This window comes from Equus quagga, chromosome 21 (genome assembly GCF_021613505.1).
Source record: "Equus quagga isolate Etosha38 chromosome 21, UCLA_HA_Equagga_1.0, whole genome shotgun sequence".
Classification (NCBI taxonomy): domain Eukaryota; kingdom Metazoa; phylum Chordata; class Mammalia; order Perissodactyla; family Equidae; genus Equus; species Equus quagga.
The window spans coordinates 28,726,705-28,747,009 of record NC_060287.1 but is presented as its reverse complement, the minus strand read 5'-3'; the positions used below and the strand labels follow the sequence as shown (position 1 = coordinate 28,747,009).

At 46.9% G+C, this 20,305-nt stretch overlaps 1 protein-coding gene across 6 annotated transcripts in view; it reads right to left on the bottom strand.

Annotated features, from left to right (window-relative positions):
- Positions 1-20,305, bottom strand: part of LOC124231474 (protein eva-1 homolog C) — a 115,232-nt gene that overhangs the window by 53,832 nt on the left and 41,095 nt on the right. For all 6 annotated transcript variants that reach the window (XM_046648277.1, XM_046648276.1, XM_046648275.1 and 3 more), the window contains exon 4: positions 16,628-16,780. In XM_046648277.1, coding sequence (XP_046504233.1) covers positions 16,628-16,780 — 153 coding nt within the window. The remainder of the gene's footprint in view (positions 1-16,627; positions 16,781-20,305) is intronic.

The window sequence follows — 20,305 nt, the reverse complement described above, 5'->3', positions numbered from 1 at the left end:
TTATATAATAGATAATAGGTTGCTTATATTATAGACATATATACACATATATAAAAGGAAAGAATATATAAAATATCAATTTTGTGGATGAGAAAGCAGGCACAGGGAGGTTGCAGACCTCACACAGCTAGAGAATTAGAGGACAGTGGGGTGTGGACATGAACGCCTCTGAGCTCAGCTCTCCAGGTCTGCAGTGGAGGGTGGCTGAGGGACCCATCAGGATGATCCAGACCCTCAGCCTGGAGACTAGGAGACAGTGGTGCCCATTGCCAGGGATACTAGGAGGATGCAGTTTAGACGACAAGATGATAAATTCACTTAAAAAAATACTGTTCTGCATTTCAGATGGGAGAGACCTTCAAAGAGAATGTCCATATCCAGCTATGCCCTTGGGAAGGTCATGCTGGAGAGGGTCATGCTCCCCTGGGCGGGACGGCCTGAGGGCTCATGCTGTGATAAAGCGGCTCAGGGAGAGTGGTGGGGTCACAGTGGCAGGGACCTGCAGTCACTGGACTTTTCCTGTGCCGTCTGCTCACGTCTTACAGATGACAAACTCCTCTACCCTCTCAAACAAAAACTCTGTACTCCCCACATCCCTGAACCTCTCTCCAGCTTAATCTCTTCCCTTCACAGTCAGGCTTCTAGAAAGGGTCCTCTGTGCCCTGGCCTCCACTGCATCTCCTCCGGCCCATGTCCCATCCATTCCTCAGTGTGTGTCTGTCCCACACACGCCGTGACCACTGATCCCTTCCCTCAGATCATGGGACCTACTACTGTCCTGTCCAAGAGATGGGGGAGATCCTAATCCTTGCCCATCTCTGGAATTTTGGGACTCTGAACAAAAGCCCTCCCGGACCTCTGCTCCCTGGTGCCCTTCTCCCCACTTGTCGCTATCTCCTCCATCGCAGAGCCCTCTGCACACCTGCCCACCCACAGTGAGCTCCTTCCTGTACCTGGGCTCTCTTCTTCCACCTGCACTCTCCAACCTGGCCCCACGTCCATCCCGAACCTCCGAGAGCCAAGGACTCTCTCTCCCTTCAGCCCTGGCTCCTCCTGGGAACTCCACCCCATGCATGGATTGCCTTCACTCTCCTCCCAGAAACCCGTTGCTCCTCGTGTCCAGACCGTCTACACCGTATGCATCACATCCTCCCATCCCCCCTTGACAACCAAGCGCCCCAACCTAGCCCCGCTCCTCTCCTGCTTCCTGCTCTCAGGGACTGGTACCTCAATCTCCAAGGAGTCCCATCTGGAAGCCTCGGCTCCGTCCCCCTCCCTATGCCCTCCCAATCTGATGTTCTGGCTGAGAATAAGCCCTCCTCTCAGTTCCCAGCCTCAGCCGCAACCCTGTCACTTCTGCTGTCAGGCTTTTAACTGGCCTCCCCCTCCGTTTCCTCCCACTTCCAGTGGTGCTCCCCTTTGCCCTTCAATATCTTCTTTCTAATCACATCACTCCCCTACTTCAGATCCGGCCCCCACCCGCCCCGCCCTTAAGATCAAGCCCAGCTCCTGAGAATAGTGTGCAGGGCCCGCTGTGACTCACCCACCTTCCTCCTTTTAGCTTCCGTGGCAGCCACTCCTCTGCCCCAGCCTGTGTCCCCCAGGCTGCCGAGCTCACTGCAGCTCCAGAAGCCGGGCTGTGATCTTCGATGTCCCTACACCTCTGAGTAGACTCTTCTGCCGCTTGGAATCCCCCCTCCCCTCTGTCCGCTCAGTGGTCACCTTCTCCACCATCCCAACCCCCAGGTCACAGTTAGTCCTTTCCTTTTCTGTGCTTCCTCTGTTCCTTGTATAGCTGTTATCATGGCTCTACTTATTTTCTCGTTTGTCTGTCTCCAGACTAGACAGGCAGCTCCCGCTTACACAGGCCTGATGCTCAATGAATGCTCAAAGAATTACAGAGCAAATGAACAGAGGTGAGGCCCCAGCCTCCATCCCTTTTGAAACTCCTCCCGCCTTCTGATACCCTCACCACCAGGCGTTTGAGACAAGTGCTCAGAGGAAGAGTCTCGAAATGGTCACTTGGGAAGAGAGCAGAGGGGGTAAACCAGAAGTGGGGTCCAGGGGTGCACGACAACCAGAGGAAGGGAGCTGCAAGAAGGACTCAAACAGAACCGGAAGCCAGAGAAAATGCCCTGTCTTCACGCCATGTTCACTGCAGCATCCTTCACAAAAGCCAAGAGGGGGAAGCCGCCTAAGTGTCCATCAGCGGAAGAATGGATAAAACAAATGCTGTGTATACACACAATGGACTATTATGCAGCCTTAAAAAGGAAGGGAATTCTGACACGTGCTACAACATGGATGAAGCTTGAGGACATTACGCTCAGTGAAATAAGCGAGTCACAATAGGGCAAATACTGTAGGATTCGCTCACACGAGGGACTTAGACTAGCCAAGTTCATGGAAACAGAAAGTGGAACGGTGGCTGCCAGGGGCTGGGGGAAGGGAAAACGGGGAGTTATTATTTAATGGATAGAGTTTCAGTTTCGCAAGACCAAAAACGTTCTGGAGATTGTTTGCACAACAATGTGAATATACTTAATGCTACTGAACTATACACTTAGAAATGGCTAGGATGGTAAATTATATGTTATCAGTTGTTTTAACTACGATTAAAAAAATGCCATGACTTAATTGTGAAGATTAAATTAACTAATTTTCATAAAGTGCTTCAAGCACTGCAATAAGTGTGAGCCATTGTTAACGAAGGGAAGGAGGAAGAAGGAAGGGAATTAAGAATGCGATGGGATAGGAGAAAGCTACCAGATATTAATATCTACCAGATATTAAGACGTCATTAATCTACAGAAATGAAGACAGTGTTGCACCCCAGGATAGAAATATTACTCATGGACCAGAAGAAAGAACCTAGAGATTGAGCCGGGTGTGTGTGGGACTGTGGTATTGGACAGGGGTGATGTGGCAGTGGCGGGGGGAACGGGGGGGGAGAGTGGCACATCTGGTTACCCACAGGAAAAAAGTGGGATTGAGTTCCTGTACAAAAATCAATTCCAGAAGGATTAAAGACTTACACGTGAAAAGCAGAACTTGAAGGAAAAAAACAGAGGATAACAATGTTCAGATCTTGGAAGGGGAAATGATTCCTTAAATACAAAAAGCACCAAGTGAAAAAAACAAAAGATTGGTACATTTGACTACCTTAAAATTAAGAACTATGGGTCATTAAAACGCACCACAAAGAAAGTGAAAAGATAAGCCACAAATGGAGAGAACATATTTTCAATACATATAATCAAAAGACTTAGGGCTTCTGCAGATAAATACGAAACAGACAATCCAAATTTTTTAAATGGATGAAAGTCATGAACAGGCATTTCATAGAAGAGGAAACATATCTGATACACACATGAAAAGAAACTTAGTTTTATTAGTAATCAGGGAAATGCAAATTAAGACCATAATGAAGATCTCATTTTACGCCTTCTAGATTGGCAGAGATTAAGAAGCCTGACAATACCAAGTGTTAGAGAAGGTGTGGATCAGTGGACAGTCTTGAACATGGCTGGTGGGAGTGTTAACTCTCCCCGGAACACACACCGGCATCTTTTAAATATGAACATTTTCACACCCTAAGACTCAGCAATTTCGGGCCTACATATCCCTTTCCTGAAACCCTTTGGCATTCAAAATTCTTCCGATTTTAGAGAAGTAATCCTACGCATTGGGGCAGAAACTCATAGTCAAATACATTGTTATTTCTCCAGTGAAACATGCAAATATGCACATTAAGTGAGATAAATGAAGATGAATTAAAACTTCTAGTTAGTTCTGGTTGGATCAGGTTTTTCTGCCACATGAATTTGTTTTTAAAAACTCTTGGTTTTTCAGAGCTTTTTGGCTTCCAGAACTGCAATAAGGGGCTGTAGCCCTGTGCTTTAGAGACAATATTACATACATGCCCACCAGGAAACATGTATAAAGTTGTTCAGAGAAGCGCAGCTCTTACCAGTAAAAACCTGGAAACAACCCGAATGCCCATCATCATGAGAATGGATGAAGAATGCAACGTCACTCAACACTGCTAAGGAATGGACACAGCTACACACAACAATATGGATGGACCACTGACACAACGTTGACTGAAAAAAAGCTAGTCCCAGAAAATTGCATGCAGTTAGACACCATTTTTATTAGCCAAAAGAAAAGAAATATTAAAAAAGGTATGTATGTTACATATAGACCCATGTAAGAAAACAAATATGAAAAGGGAAAGGAATAAACTCAAATCTCAGGATAGTCGTTGCCACTGGGAAGGACAGGGCACTGGGACAGGGGAGAAGGGAGGCAACTTGCTTGCAGATTTTAGTTCTTTGGGGTGTAAAGCATTATCTATTCTGCTTTACAATGTGCGTAAGTGTTACACAGATTATGTTGTATACATCAAATATATAAAAGAATTTAAAAAGAAAACATAAATTATTAAAGCCTTTTCTCACGACGATTTTTCTCCCAGAATTCTTTTAGATTAAATGGAGACCAGAGATGTTGGAAGCAAGGAGTCAGGTAATAATAATATCATAGCAAATAAAAATATAAGCATTTATTCCTGGGCATATTGAGCCACAAAAGTCTCATAGGGGCATAGAGGAAGCAGCAACATCTGGTAAAAACCTGGACACGGGGAAAGAGACAAGAAGTTAGGAGTCAAGGACAACAGTAAAATCAACAGTCTCACATCCATTCTTTAGTCTCCTTAGGGTGATCAACTCAAACAATGCTGCCAGAGTCAACTCCTAAAAGTATGACCATGCTCCTTCCCTGTTTATGCTGAAGCCTCACGATGTGGAGGAAGCCTGGATCCCTGAGCCACGGCTGAGGAGAGCCGCCCAGGAGAGCTACCCAAGCCGCATCGGACTGTGCTGTGCGCAGGAAATAGCCCTTCCCTGGGTTAAGGCGCTGAGTTGTTTGTTAGAACGGCTAATGTTAATTACCTTGGCTAACGCTTAGCAAGGCTATGTAACCTGCCCAAGGTCTCAATGCTTATGTAGGATGCTGCCACAGTGTGGCTTGACAAGCCATGATAGGTCCACACCCGGGAGTCGAACGTGCGAACCCTGGGCCACCGAAGTGGAGCACACAAACTCAACCACTATGCCACCAGGCCAGCCCCAGGAAAGACAATGCTCTTGAGGAAAGGACAATTAAATATATATATTATTCATATAATATATATTTGTTTATGTAATATGTATATATTAAACATTTACATATATAAATATATATGTATATGTCATGGACCATGTATATATACGTATCTGTATCTGTGTAAACATAAATGTATATATATTTGTTATATAGCTAAATGCGTAACATATGTAATACATATATCTCAACAAATGGTGAGGAACATTATCATAAAAGCACTTGATTTGAATATATGCATGAAGGTTCTGATTGATTTTGTACGCACTCTTTCACAATATCTGATAATCGGGTATTTGGGGCACACAGCAGGCCATCAACAACGCTGTATTTAATGAAGGAATTAGTGGACTGAATTGGACATCAGGTAATGCAAACATCTCCTACAGCTGGCTTTAGAAAGTGTTTTCTGTGGGGGCGCCTGGCCGGTGAGTTTGAATCTATGCTGAGAAAAGCCGCCTCTCAGGGACTCAGGGAGCTGTCGTCCTTGTGTTGGTCCCTGGTCAGGTCTTCTCAGCTACTCACTTGGCCTGGAATTGGTCCATCTTTTCTCTGACTGCTTCTGATACTCGAGTCTAAAGGATGCATCTTGCGGGACCTAATTCGGTGGGTCCTCACGAATGAAAGAAAGGCAAACACACCAAGTCAAGAAGCCAACAGAGCTCTAATGAAATGTTTTAAGCGTCCGTCTATACCAAGAGCCAGAAGCACCTAGTACGTCTTTATGAAGAGTAAGGAGTAGTAGAAAGAGCAAGGGGCACCGTTAGGGTCCCAACAGGCCACCCATGGCTCCAACTGGGCCACGTAAAGAGAGCTTAACAAAAGGACTGGACAGAGGTGTCAGTGGGATATGTAACACCTCAAAGGATGGTGCAGCACCCCCGGGTAGAGAGATGCCACCACCCCAAGCCTGAAGGGGCAAGGGCAGTGGTTTCCAGAATTCAGAGGGGGACCCCCCGTGGAGAGGGGGGAGCATGGAGCAGGGGCCTTCGGGGAGGGCTGTGCCGCTCCCAGTGTGTTATGCTGTGTTACGTCAGCCGCTGTGGCACCTGCATCTCTCATCAGACTGAGAGCCCCTGGCAGGCAAGGGGGTGTACCCCTCCTGCGGTGTGCCCAGCACCTGGGACTGTTCGACTCACCGAGACTGTGTTCCTCCTGCATGACACAAGGATACCCTTGCCACTGGATTTCTGCGAGATTTGTACGAGGCAACTGCAGAAGTCAAAGTCCACACAAACTTTAGCCTTTCTCACCAGCTGTCTCTAAGCTTGAATGAAAGATCTGCTGGGGTCAAGGTTCCAGAAGGCCCTCTGCCTGTGGTAGCTGCAAGGAACGGGATGGAGCAGTGGGCACATCAGCCCCCTTGCAAAGCCAGCTGCCTCAGTTGGTCAATGAAGATACGAGGAACTGACTTGTTGGTTGGCGTGACTATTACATAAAACCCTGCCTTTAGCTGTCCAGTGCCAGCACCCAACATATGCCAGATACCATCACCAACGTCAGGCCACCTTACGTTCAAAGGGAAAATGGGACTTCTGAAAAAGGCCTTCGGGACGTGGACACTTTACAGTCTAAATTATATGCCTTCTCTGGTCCTGTTAAGTGAAAACAAACATATATGGCATGGTATGATCAGAACTAAATATTACACCCCCAACCTGCATATAGGAAAAAAAAACACTGGAAGAATTGCCAAGATGGTAGCAGAGTATTTTTGGGTGACAAAAAAGAGGTGGGCTTTAAAAAAAATTTTTTCCCCCTATAAATTTTAAGATACTTTCCAAGTTTTTGTGAGTTTGCATTGCTTTAAAATGAAAGAGAGCAAAATAAACTTTCTTAAAAAGTAAAATAAAATTCATGTCTGGATAGAAGACAGCTTTTAAATATGAGGGTCTCTGAGGCAATTTTTTCAGACATGTAAAATTTTCCGCAATGTCATAATCAACTACTCTTTTGTATAACTCAATTGGCCCCAAGAGCCATGAAAAGTTTATCTAGGGGGAAAGATATATCCTTTGAATTTTCTTCTAGTTTATTTTTTAATTGCTTTTTTTTTGGATGCACAGGATCCAAAAAATGGATATTTTTGCTGTCTTTAGGAGCCTCTGTATTATTTGGGGTTCTGAGTGGAGCATGCTTATCAGTTGAAAAAAAACCCCTTAAATCTCAAGAGATGTGAGAATTGGATATATAATTTCTGTACAAGCTTTCTGCATTGGGAAGAAGTAACAGTCTGAACTACGGAAATATTCTTAGAAGTCTGATAAACTATTATTATTTTTTCTGTTTCAAGATAAATATGATTATAGTTGAAAACTTAAAAATCTTGCCAAATATGCCAAAACTAGGAAAATAAAAATCCCCAGTAAATCCCACTATCAAGAAAAAAACTGTTGGGGCCAGCCCGGTGGCACAGTGGTTAAGTTCACACACTCCGATTCGGCAGCCAGGGGTTTGCTGGTTCAGATCCTGGGCATGGACCTACACATCGCTCATCAAGCCATCCCGATGTGGCATCCCACATAGAAGAACTAGAAGGACATACAACTAGGATATACACTATGTACTCGGGTTTTGGGGAGAAAAAAAAAAGAAGAAGATTGGCAACAGATGTTAGCTCAGGGCCAATCTTCCTTACCAAAAAAAAAAAAAAGAAGAAGAAGAAGAAAGGAAAAAAACAAAAAAGAAAAGAACTGTTCACCTTTAAAGAACATCCTTCTAGTCACTTTTCTATGTATAAATGCCCTTCCCCCTCAGGGGATCATACACATATTACTTTGCATGCTACTTTTTCCCATTTATTAAATATATTTGTGAAAGTTTTAACATGAGCATCATTTTAAAGAGCTGCATGGTCTCTTATTTTACGGATGTAGCAGCTCTATTTACAATATCCCCTTGGAGACACTCAGGTGATTTCCATTTTCTAATATCATAAACAGTTCTACATGGAGCATCCTTAGAGCTAAATCTGTGTGCACAAGCATGACTGTTTCCACAGGAATTCTTGGAAGTAGATTGCTTTGTCAAAAGGTATTCAAAATACTAAGGCTTTTGATACACACGGCCGAACTGTTATCCAGAAAATTTGTGCCAATTCACGCTCCTGCCAGAACTGTATGGAGTGCCCCTGGAAGCTTCTATTTTCTTAGGACATGTGCCTGACCATATTCTTGAAGGCTAACAGAGGAAGAAAAAAAAAAACAGACTCCCGTTTATAAGCCCACAGCCCTCTCTGACCCAGGAGGTCTGTGCCCAGGGTGAGCTACAGCTGCATGCTTCTGCCACCCTGCGACGGAAGGAATTTACCTGGACGGGAGTGAAGGAGCCCACTGTGTGGTTTCAGGAAGAGGCCCAAGGTAATTCAGGTCTGATTCAAGTCTGACGGTTTCCTTGTTGACACTGAGCTCTGAACCGTTTGCAGGGTTTTTTTTTTTTTTGAGTGGTTATTTCCCTCCCAGGCTGATTTTGTTTGCGCCCTCTCTTTCCTGGCAAACTACCCTCCACCCCAATACGTGTGATAACAAGACATTCAACCATTTAATTTTTATTTCTTTGGCTACCGTTTAACGTGAAACTGAAGTTAATCACTCTTTACAACCTGTGTTTATTTAGATAATGAGGCTGCTGCTCCTAAGGGACTCTGTCTTGGCAGTGGGAGCCCCCGGCACCTTGATCTTTGGCTGAAAAGTCCTGGCCTGCCCACACTTGGCCTTGGGATGGCCTTAGCCCAGCCTCTGAGGCCCAGTGTGTGGTTTTCTCACTCTCTTAGTAAGGAAACAGAATCTCTGGAGCCCACCCAGAAAATGTAACTGCAGCAGGAAATGATGGGCCACAGCGGCTGCCCAGCCAGGGGACGGCTCTGGAGCCCTGCTTTCACGCCCAGGTCTGTGGAAGGTTCACTCCCTTCTGGGGTTGAGAGGTGGCTCCTCTCTTATTCATTGGGAGCCAATAATGATCAATCACTTTCATACCTTTCTTTCGGTTTCTCTTCCACCAGATGAGGCATGAGTCCTGATGGATCTGACTTGCTAGAAGATCTTTCAGAAACGTCTTTGGGTCAGCCCCCTCAAGATCAGACCCCAGACCTACTTTGTTCGAATTCGCGTGACTGTAAGATGTCACTTTTTGAAGCCGGTCTCACGGCTGGCTTGGTCATCGGCCTCACTGCTCTGCCTTTTCATTTGGTGGTTGTGGTGGTCAGCCTTTCGAGTGGTTTGCCAGGGCTGCCCTAACACGTCCCACACACCGACTGACTTAAACCCCAGAAATTCGTTTCCTCTCCGTTCTGGAGGCTACAAGTCCAAGGTGTCAAGGAGGGTTGGTTGCTTCTGAGGCCTGTCTCCTCGCCTTGCAAACGGCCGTCCTCTCCCTGTGTCTTCACATGGTCTTCCCTCTGCGTGCATCTGTGTCCTGATTTCCTCTTTTTATAAGGACACAAGTCATATTAGGGCCCACCCATATGACCTCAATTTAACTTAGTCACCTCTTTAAAGACACTATCTCCAAACACAGTCACATTCTGAGGTCCTGGGGGTTAAGATTTCAACATAGGAATTTTCGGGGGACACAATTCAGCCCATAATAGCCTTCAAGATGGCCCCCAATGATCTTCACCTCCTGGAATTCACGCCCCGTGTAGCCTCCTCTCTCAACGTATCAGAGCTGGTCTGTGGGACCCGTAGACTATGGCAGAGGTGACAGTGTGTCGATTCCATTTGCCCTTGTGCATCACTTGCTCTGGGAGAAGCAAGCTGCCATGTCATGAGGACACTCAAGAGATCCATGTGGGGAGAACCAAGGCCTCCCGCCAACAACCAGTGCCAACCTGTCCGCCACATGACTGAGTCACCCTGGAAGCCCAGCCCTCAAGTGACTTCAGCCCCAGCCAACATCCCAACTGCCACCTCACCAGACCTGGTGAGACCCTGAGCAAGAACTGCCCCAATAAGCTACCCCAGAATTCCTGCCCCACAGAAACTGAGTGAATAAACGTTGGTTTTTGTTTTAAGCCATTAAATTTGGAGGTATTTCACTACATAGCAATAGAAAATATATACACATTTTGATACTTAGAAGTGGGTTGCTGGGCTAAAAAAATCCTAACAATGTGGGAGTGGCTTTGGGACTGGGCTTTGGGCATAAGTTGGGAAGACCCTGAAGAGAGTGAAAGTTTACGGCCTTGAAGAGAAGCCCAGCATCTGTCACCTTTGTACCCAGAGGCCAAGTGCATCTTTAGGGCAGAACTTCCCAACTTCACCAGTCAATGCACACAGGTATCCCCGGGCTGCCCCCCAGCCATTGATTTTGGCACTGGGCAGCACCTCCCTTTCCCCACTGTGCCATACGAATGTTAATTTTCTGTGTGTGATGATGAGAAAAAGGCAAGGAAGCAACCTTCAGGGCCAGGCCATGCTGTGTGACCAACGCCTCGCCACGGCCTCCCCTGCCTCCCACATTCCAGATGGGCCCAGCTTAGGGCGACACACACAGAACGTGGAGGCTCTGCTCACCCTCCTCTGGGCCAAGACTCAGAGCCTTGCTGAGGACAGGTGTGAGCATCCAACACCCTGGGAATACCCAGTAGGAGCTGGTCCTGAGAGCCAGGCCTCGGGCAGCCCTGAGGATGCTGTGGGAGCATGATGGCATCACACGACTCAGGGGCTCACAGGCACAGGTCCCGACTCCCACCTGGGGCATCCCCCTCTTCACCACCACTCAGCTCCTTCCTCTTGAACTTACCCTACATAGGAAGTCTACAGAATTGAAAGAGCAGCCGGCCCTGTATAACAGACCCAAACAATACGTTCAGAAAAAATATACTGTGGGGTTGGAGATCGACAGCAGAAAAAGCAGGCGAAGGGTTAATACCTCTACTCTATGACGAGCTCATAAAAATTATGAAAAAAATAAAGATCCCAAGAGAAAAAAAGGACAAAGCCTCGAGAGACAATGTGTGCAACTCCAATAACCACAAAAACATGGGAAATGTCCCAGGTCATTAATATTCAAAGGAAGGCAAATAAAAAAATATACAGAAAGACCACTTTATAACTATTAAATTGGAAACATGAAGAAAAACCATCCATTACTCTGCCAACGTTGTAGGGAAACTCACAGTTGTGCACTGCTGTTTACGCATATAAATTGGTACAAAAAGTTTTTGGAAAGAACTCTGGTGATATGTATGAAGAACTGTAAACCAGCCTACGCCTTCTTTTTTTTTTTTTTTTTGAGGAAGATTAGCCCTGAGCTAACGTCCACTGCCAATCCTCCTCTTTTTGCTGAGGAAGATTGGCACTGAGCTAACACCTGCACCCATCTTCCTCTATTTCACATGTGGGACGCCTACCACAGCATGGCTTGATGAGCAGTGCATAGGTCTGCGCCTGGGATCCGAACCGGCGAGCCCCTGGCCACCAAAGCGGAGAGCTTGAAGTTAACCGCTGTGCCACTGGGCCGACCCCAGGGCTATGCCCTCTTTTGGTCTAAAACTTCTGGGAATGTATCCTAAGGAAATAATCCAGAAGAAAGAGAAAGCTACAAGCACAAGTTCATTATACATTATTGATAATATTTGAAAATCAGAAACAATGAAATAATCCAGCCACTAGGGAATGGTTAAGTACATTATGTACTATATCCTTTCAACAAGATGTTAGGAAGTGATTGACATTGTTAGGATTATGTGGGCCCCATGGGAGAATACCCATGATATAGACTTAAATTTGAAAGCAGAATTCCAATGTATATGCTTTAGACTCGCCATTATGTAAAAACTGTTCTTTGCTCATCTACCAGGGCTTGGAAAACATCCTAAAAAAGAAAAATCTTTTCATCGGATGGGTAAAATTTGTGGCTGAATCTTTTTCTTATTTCTGTTAAATGTAGTTATGGTGCTTGTGCAGAAGAACAATAACCATAATAATCATCTTTTAGAAAGAACTGGAAATGCTCTCCCTCAGTATCTGAGAGCTAAAGCCACACTCAGCTGTGCCTCCTGACCCTGGAGAGCTTCACCGAGGCCCAGCCGGTCTTCACCACGTGGGCTCCCAACGGGGTACCAGACTCTGAAGCATCCGGGGTTTCACCAGACTTCCGCTTATCCTCAGGAGGAAAAGTACACCCCCGCCTTGCGGAGGCGCACGGGGAGAACCAACCCCTCGGACCTCAGGCAACCATCTCACCCAGCTCCGGCCCGGTTCTAGGGTTCTTCAAAGCGCTGTGGCCGAGCCACAGTAAAGACTGGGAACTCAGAGCAGAGATCACACAGCGGCAGCCCATGGACCGGATGTGGCCCGTAGGCATGTTTTGCTTGGCTGGCCCAGTGTTTTAAAAAGTTGGAACATTTCACATGTTTAAAAAAAGGCTGGGTTTCCAGGATCTCATGAGCGGTCAGAAGCTGTGACAAGCCAGACCCACATTCCCGGCCGGCAGCTGTCCACCTGCAGGGCCCAGTGGGGGCGCCTCCCTTCCGAGGGGGCTTGACTCATCCACACATCTCAGTATTCACGTGGGCCCTCCTACACGGTGCCGGGCACCTGCGGGAGTTCCACAGCAAAGGGACAGGCACCATCTCTGTGGGGCTTACTTTCTCCTGGGAGATGAACCGTACACACATAAGTGACAATTTCCATGTCATAAAGAGGATCCAACGGGGGACAGCTCGACAGGGGACCGCAGGGACTAGATGCTGTGCTGGCAGGGTTCCCTGGGAAACCTCTCGGAGATGACATCTGAGTTGGTTCCCAAATGACCAGAGGGAGCTGGCCACACAGAGACCTGGGGCGAGGACATTCCAGGCCAAAGGAAGAGCTTGTGCAAAGACCCCAGGGTATGAATGGGTGCGGACTGCTCCAGAGAGAGTGAGGGAAGGAGACCGGCAAGACCACAGCTGGAAGACTGGACTTACTCTGATTACAATGGGCAAAGTGGATGGCTCTAGGAAGCAGCATGGGAAGGGGACGTGATCAGATTAAATTTAAATAAAATGCCTCTGGCTGCTGGGTGAAGAAGAAACTAAGGGAGGGTAGGGAGTCAGGGAGAAGGGAGGCCAGGAGACCAGTCAGGAGGGGCCGGATGGTCCAGGTAAGACGCCCAGAGCAGGCAGGGAGCAAAGTGGCTGGATTAGAAATAACGCGGTGGGGGGCGCCCACAGGACTTGCAGAGGGAGGGGATGGGTAGCCGGTGGGAGACAGAGGGTCAAGAGCGTGCTTTTCAAAATGGGTGATGTGAAAGTCTGTTTATACAAGAGGGATAAGCGCATGATTTTGTAGGGCACCCATGCCAAGTGCAGTTTAAACTTTCACGCACAGTTTACCTGGGCCAAGGAGGAAACTCTTTTTAGTATCCAGTTCGATGGAGAGAAATGTGTCAGCAGGGGCAGCGCATGGTTTGTACTTGTGCACGCAGGCACAGTTCTGCCCTTGAGCGCTAGCCTAAAAGGTGAGAACAGAGCAGGGGCTTCTGCATGAGGCTGGGGGGTGAGATGAACAGGCACTCTCCAGGTGATGAGATGAGCTGAGCCTTCTCAAGGGCCCTGTCATCTCCCCTGGGAGCATCTTCCCACCGCAGAGCACAGGCCAGGGGGCTGTGGCACTTTGGCAGTGGCTCACCAACGCAGACGGGCTGGATCCCCAACCTCACGCGTACTCACGGGGCAATGGACAGGAACACTTGACTGTGAGGGCAGGAGGGAGGGGAGAAAGATGGGCAGGCTGTTTTTGTGACTTTGCCAGGGCTCATGCTTTTCAAACTGAACAGCTAAGCAAGGGACACTGTCTTCCACTCACAGACCTTTTCCATGTCAACAAGGGTCATTCACTGTGTTGCCAGAGCCAATCTGAGGATTCCTCCAACTCTGTATGGAAACCTGTCTTCGAGCCACAGTGTCTGCTAGCATTTTCTTTGGCTGATTACTTTTCCCTTTAAACCCAACTCCCGTCCAATTTTCCAGGAAGCTACGGCAGCGAGCTTCCGAGAGTCAATCATCAGTCTACATACAGAACTACCTACTTGGCTGGCCCACTTCGTCCGCTCAAAAGAACAGCTGAAATAGACGCGACTTATTGCTGCCTCCTGAAACACACGCGGCTAACTGAGACTTAGGAAGCCTGAGAAATGGGGTGCCCTGCCCCAATATTAAAAACTGGGGTCCCTTTTTGCAGAAATGGATCAGATCACTAAGTGTCCCTTATCCAGCCAAGGAGATCAGATAATACGGGGAGCTGGATGTTCAGAAGGGCAGTGGTCAGATCTGCCTTTTAGAAGGTCCAGCCACTCTGGCGAGAAAGACAAGCCTGGGAGTAGGGAGGCTCCTCAATGGCCAGGCCACGGTCCCTTGACTCAATGCAGCACCAGGAATGAGGGAGGAGGGGGTGAGACACTGCACACACAGGTGTTATATGAGAGGGGGAATGGCGTTTCAGGAATTCACAGGTCACTGCTGGGGCACAGGCAGAGGGTGTGCCATTGACAATGGGGAGCCACCCTCACAAGTACCTTTCTGCCCCGTTTGGCAGCCGAGCCTGCTAGGACGGGAGCCCTCCCCACCAGAGATTAATTAAGAGCACTGGATTAATTGGAGCACCACTAATTAAGAGCAGCTGGATGCCCACTTCAGCCTGCCTTTGTGGTCTGCAGGGCTGCCCCTCCAGAGCCCGCTCCACCCTCGACAGAAGGGCCTTCCTTCCCAGAACGCTAGGCGAGGGGCCTTGGCGGCACACGGTCCCCAGGATCTGCTCTCTCGTTCTCTCCCATCTTGCCTGAGAGTTTGCCTGGGGAGTCAGGTCACAAGATGCTCTTTTTTCACATCCAAGATATTACTTATATATGAATTTCTTTTTAAAGTTCATGTAGAATTTCATATGTGATCCATGAATAAACTGGAGTAGTTTAATACATGAAGGAGCTCATTTGAGATTTTGAAGAATAAAGAGCAACTCCTCAGGCTGTTTCACAGCTGGGTGTGTCCTCTCTGATAATATGGGGGGTGGAGAGCAGGCTGTTTCACCACCACAGATTGGGGTGCATAACGGTTAGTTGTAACTGTCCGTTTGGCGAGGCTATGGTGCTGCCCGGTTGTTTGGTGAAACACTAGTCCAGATGTTGCTGTGAAGGTGTTTTTAAGCTGTGACTAACATGTCAATCAGCAGACTTTGAGGAAAGCGGGTCCCCCTCCATAATGTGGGCGGGCCTCAAGCAATCAGAGGAAGGCCTTCAAGCAAAGACTGAAGTTTCCCGAAAAAGGAATTTTTCTCAGAGCTGTAACATAGAACTTCTACCTGGGTTTCCAGCCAGCTGTCCTGTGGAATTTAGCCTCAAGATTGAACATCACCTCTTTCCTCAATTTCCAGCCGGCCAGCCTGCCCTGCAAATCTCAAACTTGCCAGTCACCATAAGTGTGTGAGCCAATTTCTTAAAATCTCTCTCTCTCATTCGTTATATATATATATATAAATAAAGATATATATATAAGATACATATATAAATAAAGATATATATATGCTATATATATAAATAAAGGTACATATATATATGCTATATATATAAATAAAGATATATGCATATATGATATATATATAAAGAGCTATCTGTGATGGGGGCCGGCCCAGTGGAGTAGCAGTTAAGTTTGCGTGCTCCACTTCGGCAGCCCGGGGTTCACAGGTTCGGATCCCGGGCACAGACCTACACACCGCTCATCAAGCCATGCTGTGGCGGTATCCCACATACAAAGTAGAGGAAGATTGGCACAGATGTTAGCTCAGGGCCAGTCTTCCTCACCAAAATAACAATAATAATAACAATAATAATTAATAATAGTAATAATGATAGAGGATGACTTGGATGGGTGGCGCTGTCAGGCCCGCATCTTGGCCATCGTCTCTTAGCTCCAAACTGCAGACTTCTAAGAACAGCGACTCGCTGAACTCTTCCCCACACAGAACACGCTGGCTGCGTCCAGCCGCAGGGCCTCGCACTGGCTCTTCTCTCTACCTGGATCCCCCCAAGGACGGGCAGGCTCCCTCTCTCTCCTCCTTCAAGTGTCCGCGCAGCTTGCCCCTCACCGCATGGAATGTGTCCTCCCTGAGCACACTCCCTGAAACGCTGTTCTCCTTAGCGCTCACCCGCACCCGAAATACAACAATTAGCTCATTTACCATCTGTTTTCTCATTGCCCCCTTGTCCACTGCTAAGGCTAGCTCCATGTAGACTCTGTGTTGGTCACTGAATCCTCCCCCACGCCTAGAACAAGGCCCCGTATACAGCAGGCACTCAATAACTGTTCAGTGTGGAATGACTGAACAACGGACGGATTTGGGAATGTGGGGAAGAAGGAGGCCTGACCGTGGTGGGTGGTTCCCCCCAGCCCTCGACTTTCCCTCTAGTCCACGTACTGGCCGCTGCTGGCCTCCTTCCTGGGGAAGAAGCACCCTGATTATAGCCACCCATAAACATGTACCAAAGGGGGGGAGCTGCTCTGCTTCCGGGGCGCAGACATCCCTCTCCTGGGTCCTCCTGCCGTAGGCCGCAGAGTAGATGTTGAGCAGCTTGGAGGGGTGGCAGTGCAGCGTCAGCTCCTGGTCTTCACACACGGTTTTGTTCTTTAATTCATCTGAAGCAGAAACAAACAGTGGCGGCACCATCAGCTTCCCTGGGCAGGAATCGAGAGCTCTGCCTGCATCCCAGCCGCTCACCCCCCCGGAGCTGCACCCTGAGAGGGACGATCGGGGGGGCCCTGGCTGCCCGTGGGGGTCTCTGACCCTGAAAGACCAAGCCTCTGCAGGAAGAGGGTGGGAGAGCCCATCGACGAGCGCAAAGACCCAGGAATTAGACTACAGCGCAAATGGCGGGGAGATGCCAGGGGAAGGAGGCACGGCTGGCTGGGCGAGGTCCTGGCGGATAGGAGGTTTCTCTCTCTCCCAACTTGAGGTCCCACATTCCTTCACTGAAGGGAACCTTTCTCTAAGTTTTAGTTAGCTTGGGACCCACACAGGTAAAGACCAGGAGCTGCCTGATGGAAGGTTAACCTCTGCAGAAGCCCGGTTAACCCTCACCCCCGACTTCAGAACGTTCTAGCGTCCCACGTATGTATTTAAAAAAGAGGTTATATAAACACAGATTATTTCCTTTGCTAGGAAAGGGGGAAAGTCAAGTCACGGAGTCTGTGAAGCGTCCCTCTTCAGAGAAGGATAAAGAACCGGCCCCAAAGCTGGTGAACCAGCAGCAGCGGCCGCTCGGGCTGACGCGACATCCTAGGTCAGGACCATCGGAACCAGGTCATACGTGGTTCCCAGAGAAGTTCGTGACAAGTTTGTTTGTTTGTTTCATCTGAGTGCCACAGTAAAATTTCCCTTTGCAATGTCATCCGGAGTTGACATTATAAATGCACTGCTGAAGAAAATATGGTTTTTCTTAAAGAGTGTACCGAAAAACTATTCAATGAATAAAAATGTTCAGTAAATAAAATTTGATTTTTTTAAAGTAATAATAGTGAACACTCCAGACACACAAAAAAACACACAGCGTACGATTCTCTTTACGTGAGATATCCAGAAAAGGCAAACTTATAGAGACAGAATGTAGGCTGGTTGTTCCAAGGCTGAGGGCTGAGAACACTGGAGGATGATGGGAAATGGAGGCAAGGACATTTTTTGAGATGATGGAAATATTCTCCAGCTGGACTGTGGTGACAGCTGCACTACTCAGTACATTTACTAAAAATCATTGAATTGCACACTTAAAATGGGCAAATTTTATACTATGTAAATGATACCCCCATGAAGATATTTTTAAAATAACAATAGTGAATATTTATTGAGCACTTCCTTTGAACTCGATCTTCTTCTAAGATCTTTAAAAGGGTCAGTGAATTTAATACTCAAAACAGCCCATGTGGGAACCAAGTCTTCATATCCTTTGCGTGTTGTATTTTGAATTTTTGGAAACTGTTTGGAGCAGCGATTCAGATATTCTGGATGCTAAGTCTTGTCTCTTCTATGTTATAAATATCTTTCCCTAGGCTGCCACTGAAACTTTGCAAAAGCAAAGCAAAACACAAAGGGGACCATGGTCACTTATCTGTATGTGCACTTCTCTCGTTCCCATCAACGTTTCGTAAATAAAAATCATGAAAAAAGCTAGCCACTCCATCACCTTCTGTCCTAGCTTTTTGTACTTTGAAATGGCAACCATGGGCACATCTTTCAGCCAAACAAGCAAACAAGAGCTAAACTACGGGAGCTGCTCGGGTCGTCAGGGGCTGCCTGGGATGCAGAGGGAGAGTGTGTCAAGAGTAAGGGAAACTAGTCTACCCCCCGCGCCATCACACACACACACGCACACACACGCCGGCACTCACTTCTCTTCTTTCCTGGATGAGTGATGCAGGCTGATCCCAGCTCCCTGATACACCACAAGCCAAAGTTTTTCAACTTGTGATTTGAAGCCCATTCATGGGTCATGAAATCAATTTAATGAATTGTGACCAGTAATTTTAAAAAATAAAGAATAGGGGGCCCGCCCCGTGGCTGAGTGGTTAAGTTCGCGCTCTCCGCTTCGCCAGCCCAGGGTTCGGATCCTGGACGCAGACATGGCACCGCCCATTAGGCCATGTTGAGGCGGCGTCCCACATGCCACAACTAGAAGGATCCACAACTAAAAATGTACAACTATGTATTGGGGGGATTTGAGGAGAAAAAAAACGATGCAGGAAGAAAGAAGATTGGCAACAGTTGTTAGCTCAGGTGCCAATCTTAAAAAAAAAAAAATTTAAAAAAATAAAGAATAGTTTAGAAAATATCAAAGTGTCTCACACCAAAAAAGGATAAACAATATTTTATAATTTTAAAAAAACTTTTTAGAGGCCAGCTCGGTGGCCTAGTGGTTAAGTTCACATGCTCTGCTTCGGTGACCTGGGGTTCGTGGGTTTTGATCCTGGGCACAGACATACACACTGCTCATCAAGCCATACTGTGGCGGCATCCCACATACAAAATAGAGGAAGATTTGTAGAACTGTTACCTCAGGGATAATATTCCTCATGCAAAAAGAGGAAGATTGGCAACAGATGTTAGCTCAGGGCCAATCTTCCTCACCAAAAAAAAAAACAAAAACATCCCACAAAAAACCAAAAACTTTTCAGTTGTACGTGTGTTACGCTGGGCTAAAACATAGAGTGTTCTTCTTACTCTGGGTTGCAATCAAACCAATTTAAAAGTTCCCACCTGAACCTTACAGGAAGGCGTGAATAGTTAACATCAGGGTGACGGTGGGAACTTTGGGGACCTTGTCTCCTAGAACCGATGATGCTTAAGCCCCAAACTTAAAACACGCAAGAAAATAATTTCTAAATAGAAATTCCACTTTTCTGTAACTTGTAAATTCCCACGCCTTTCTACCCTAGACAGAGAAGCCACAGTGAGGTCAAACTTTCAGGCTGCATGAAGGAAAACTTTTGAGGATCTCAAGATGACCACCAGCTCCGGTGCTGGGAAACCTTGGCTGTTCTTTAACACGTGATGATGGGAACATTCAAGATGAACGAAAGGTGCGGAGCAGAAACCAGGTCACCGATGCTCAGAAAATCCCCCCCCCAGTACCCCAACACACAAGGAAGCATCAGAAGGGGGAAAATTGAAGCAGTGACTAAGCAAATGTTTAGAATGCCCTTTATCCACTAACTGGAATCTTAATACAACAGCTTAAACTTAGAGCCAAGAAAAGTTTTGTTTTCTTTTTCTAAATGAAAAGAACACTGACTCCAATCCTGACATCAGATGGTTTGATTTCAGTGAGTCATATCTGCACTGGTACAAGTTTTTCAGGGCATTTTATGAGTAACTCCAAAATCCCCCCAACACTGAAATATTGCCTGACTTCAAAGGCCCAGAGTGAACGATGGCCTTCGATGCTGAACAGAGGGCATGGGCAGACACCAAAAGAGCTCAAGCACCCTTCCAACCAGGAGAATCCCAAAAAATGTTAAGAATGCCTTCCAGTGATAGAGTTTGCCAAAAAGGAGGGCGAGAGAAGGCAGGACAAAAACACAGCCTTATCTTAGCAAACTGGAAACTTCTTTAACAGGAATGGTTTCTTTCTTCTTTTTTTTTAATCATAATTTTTTAAATTTTAAGAGTTG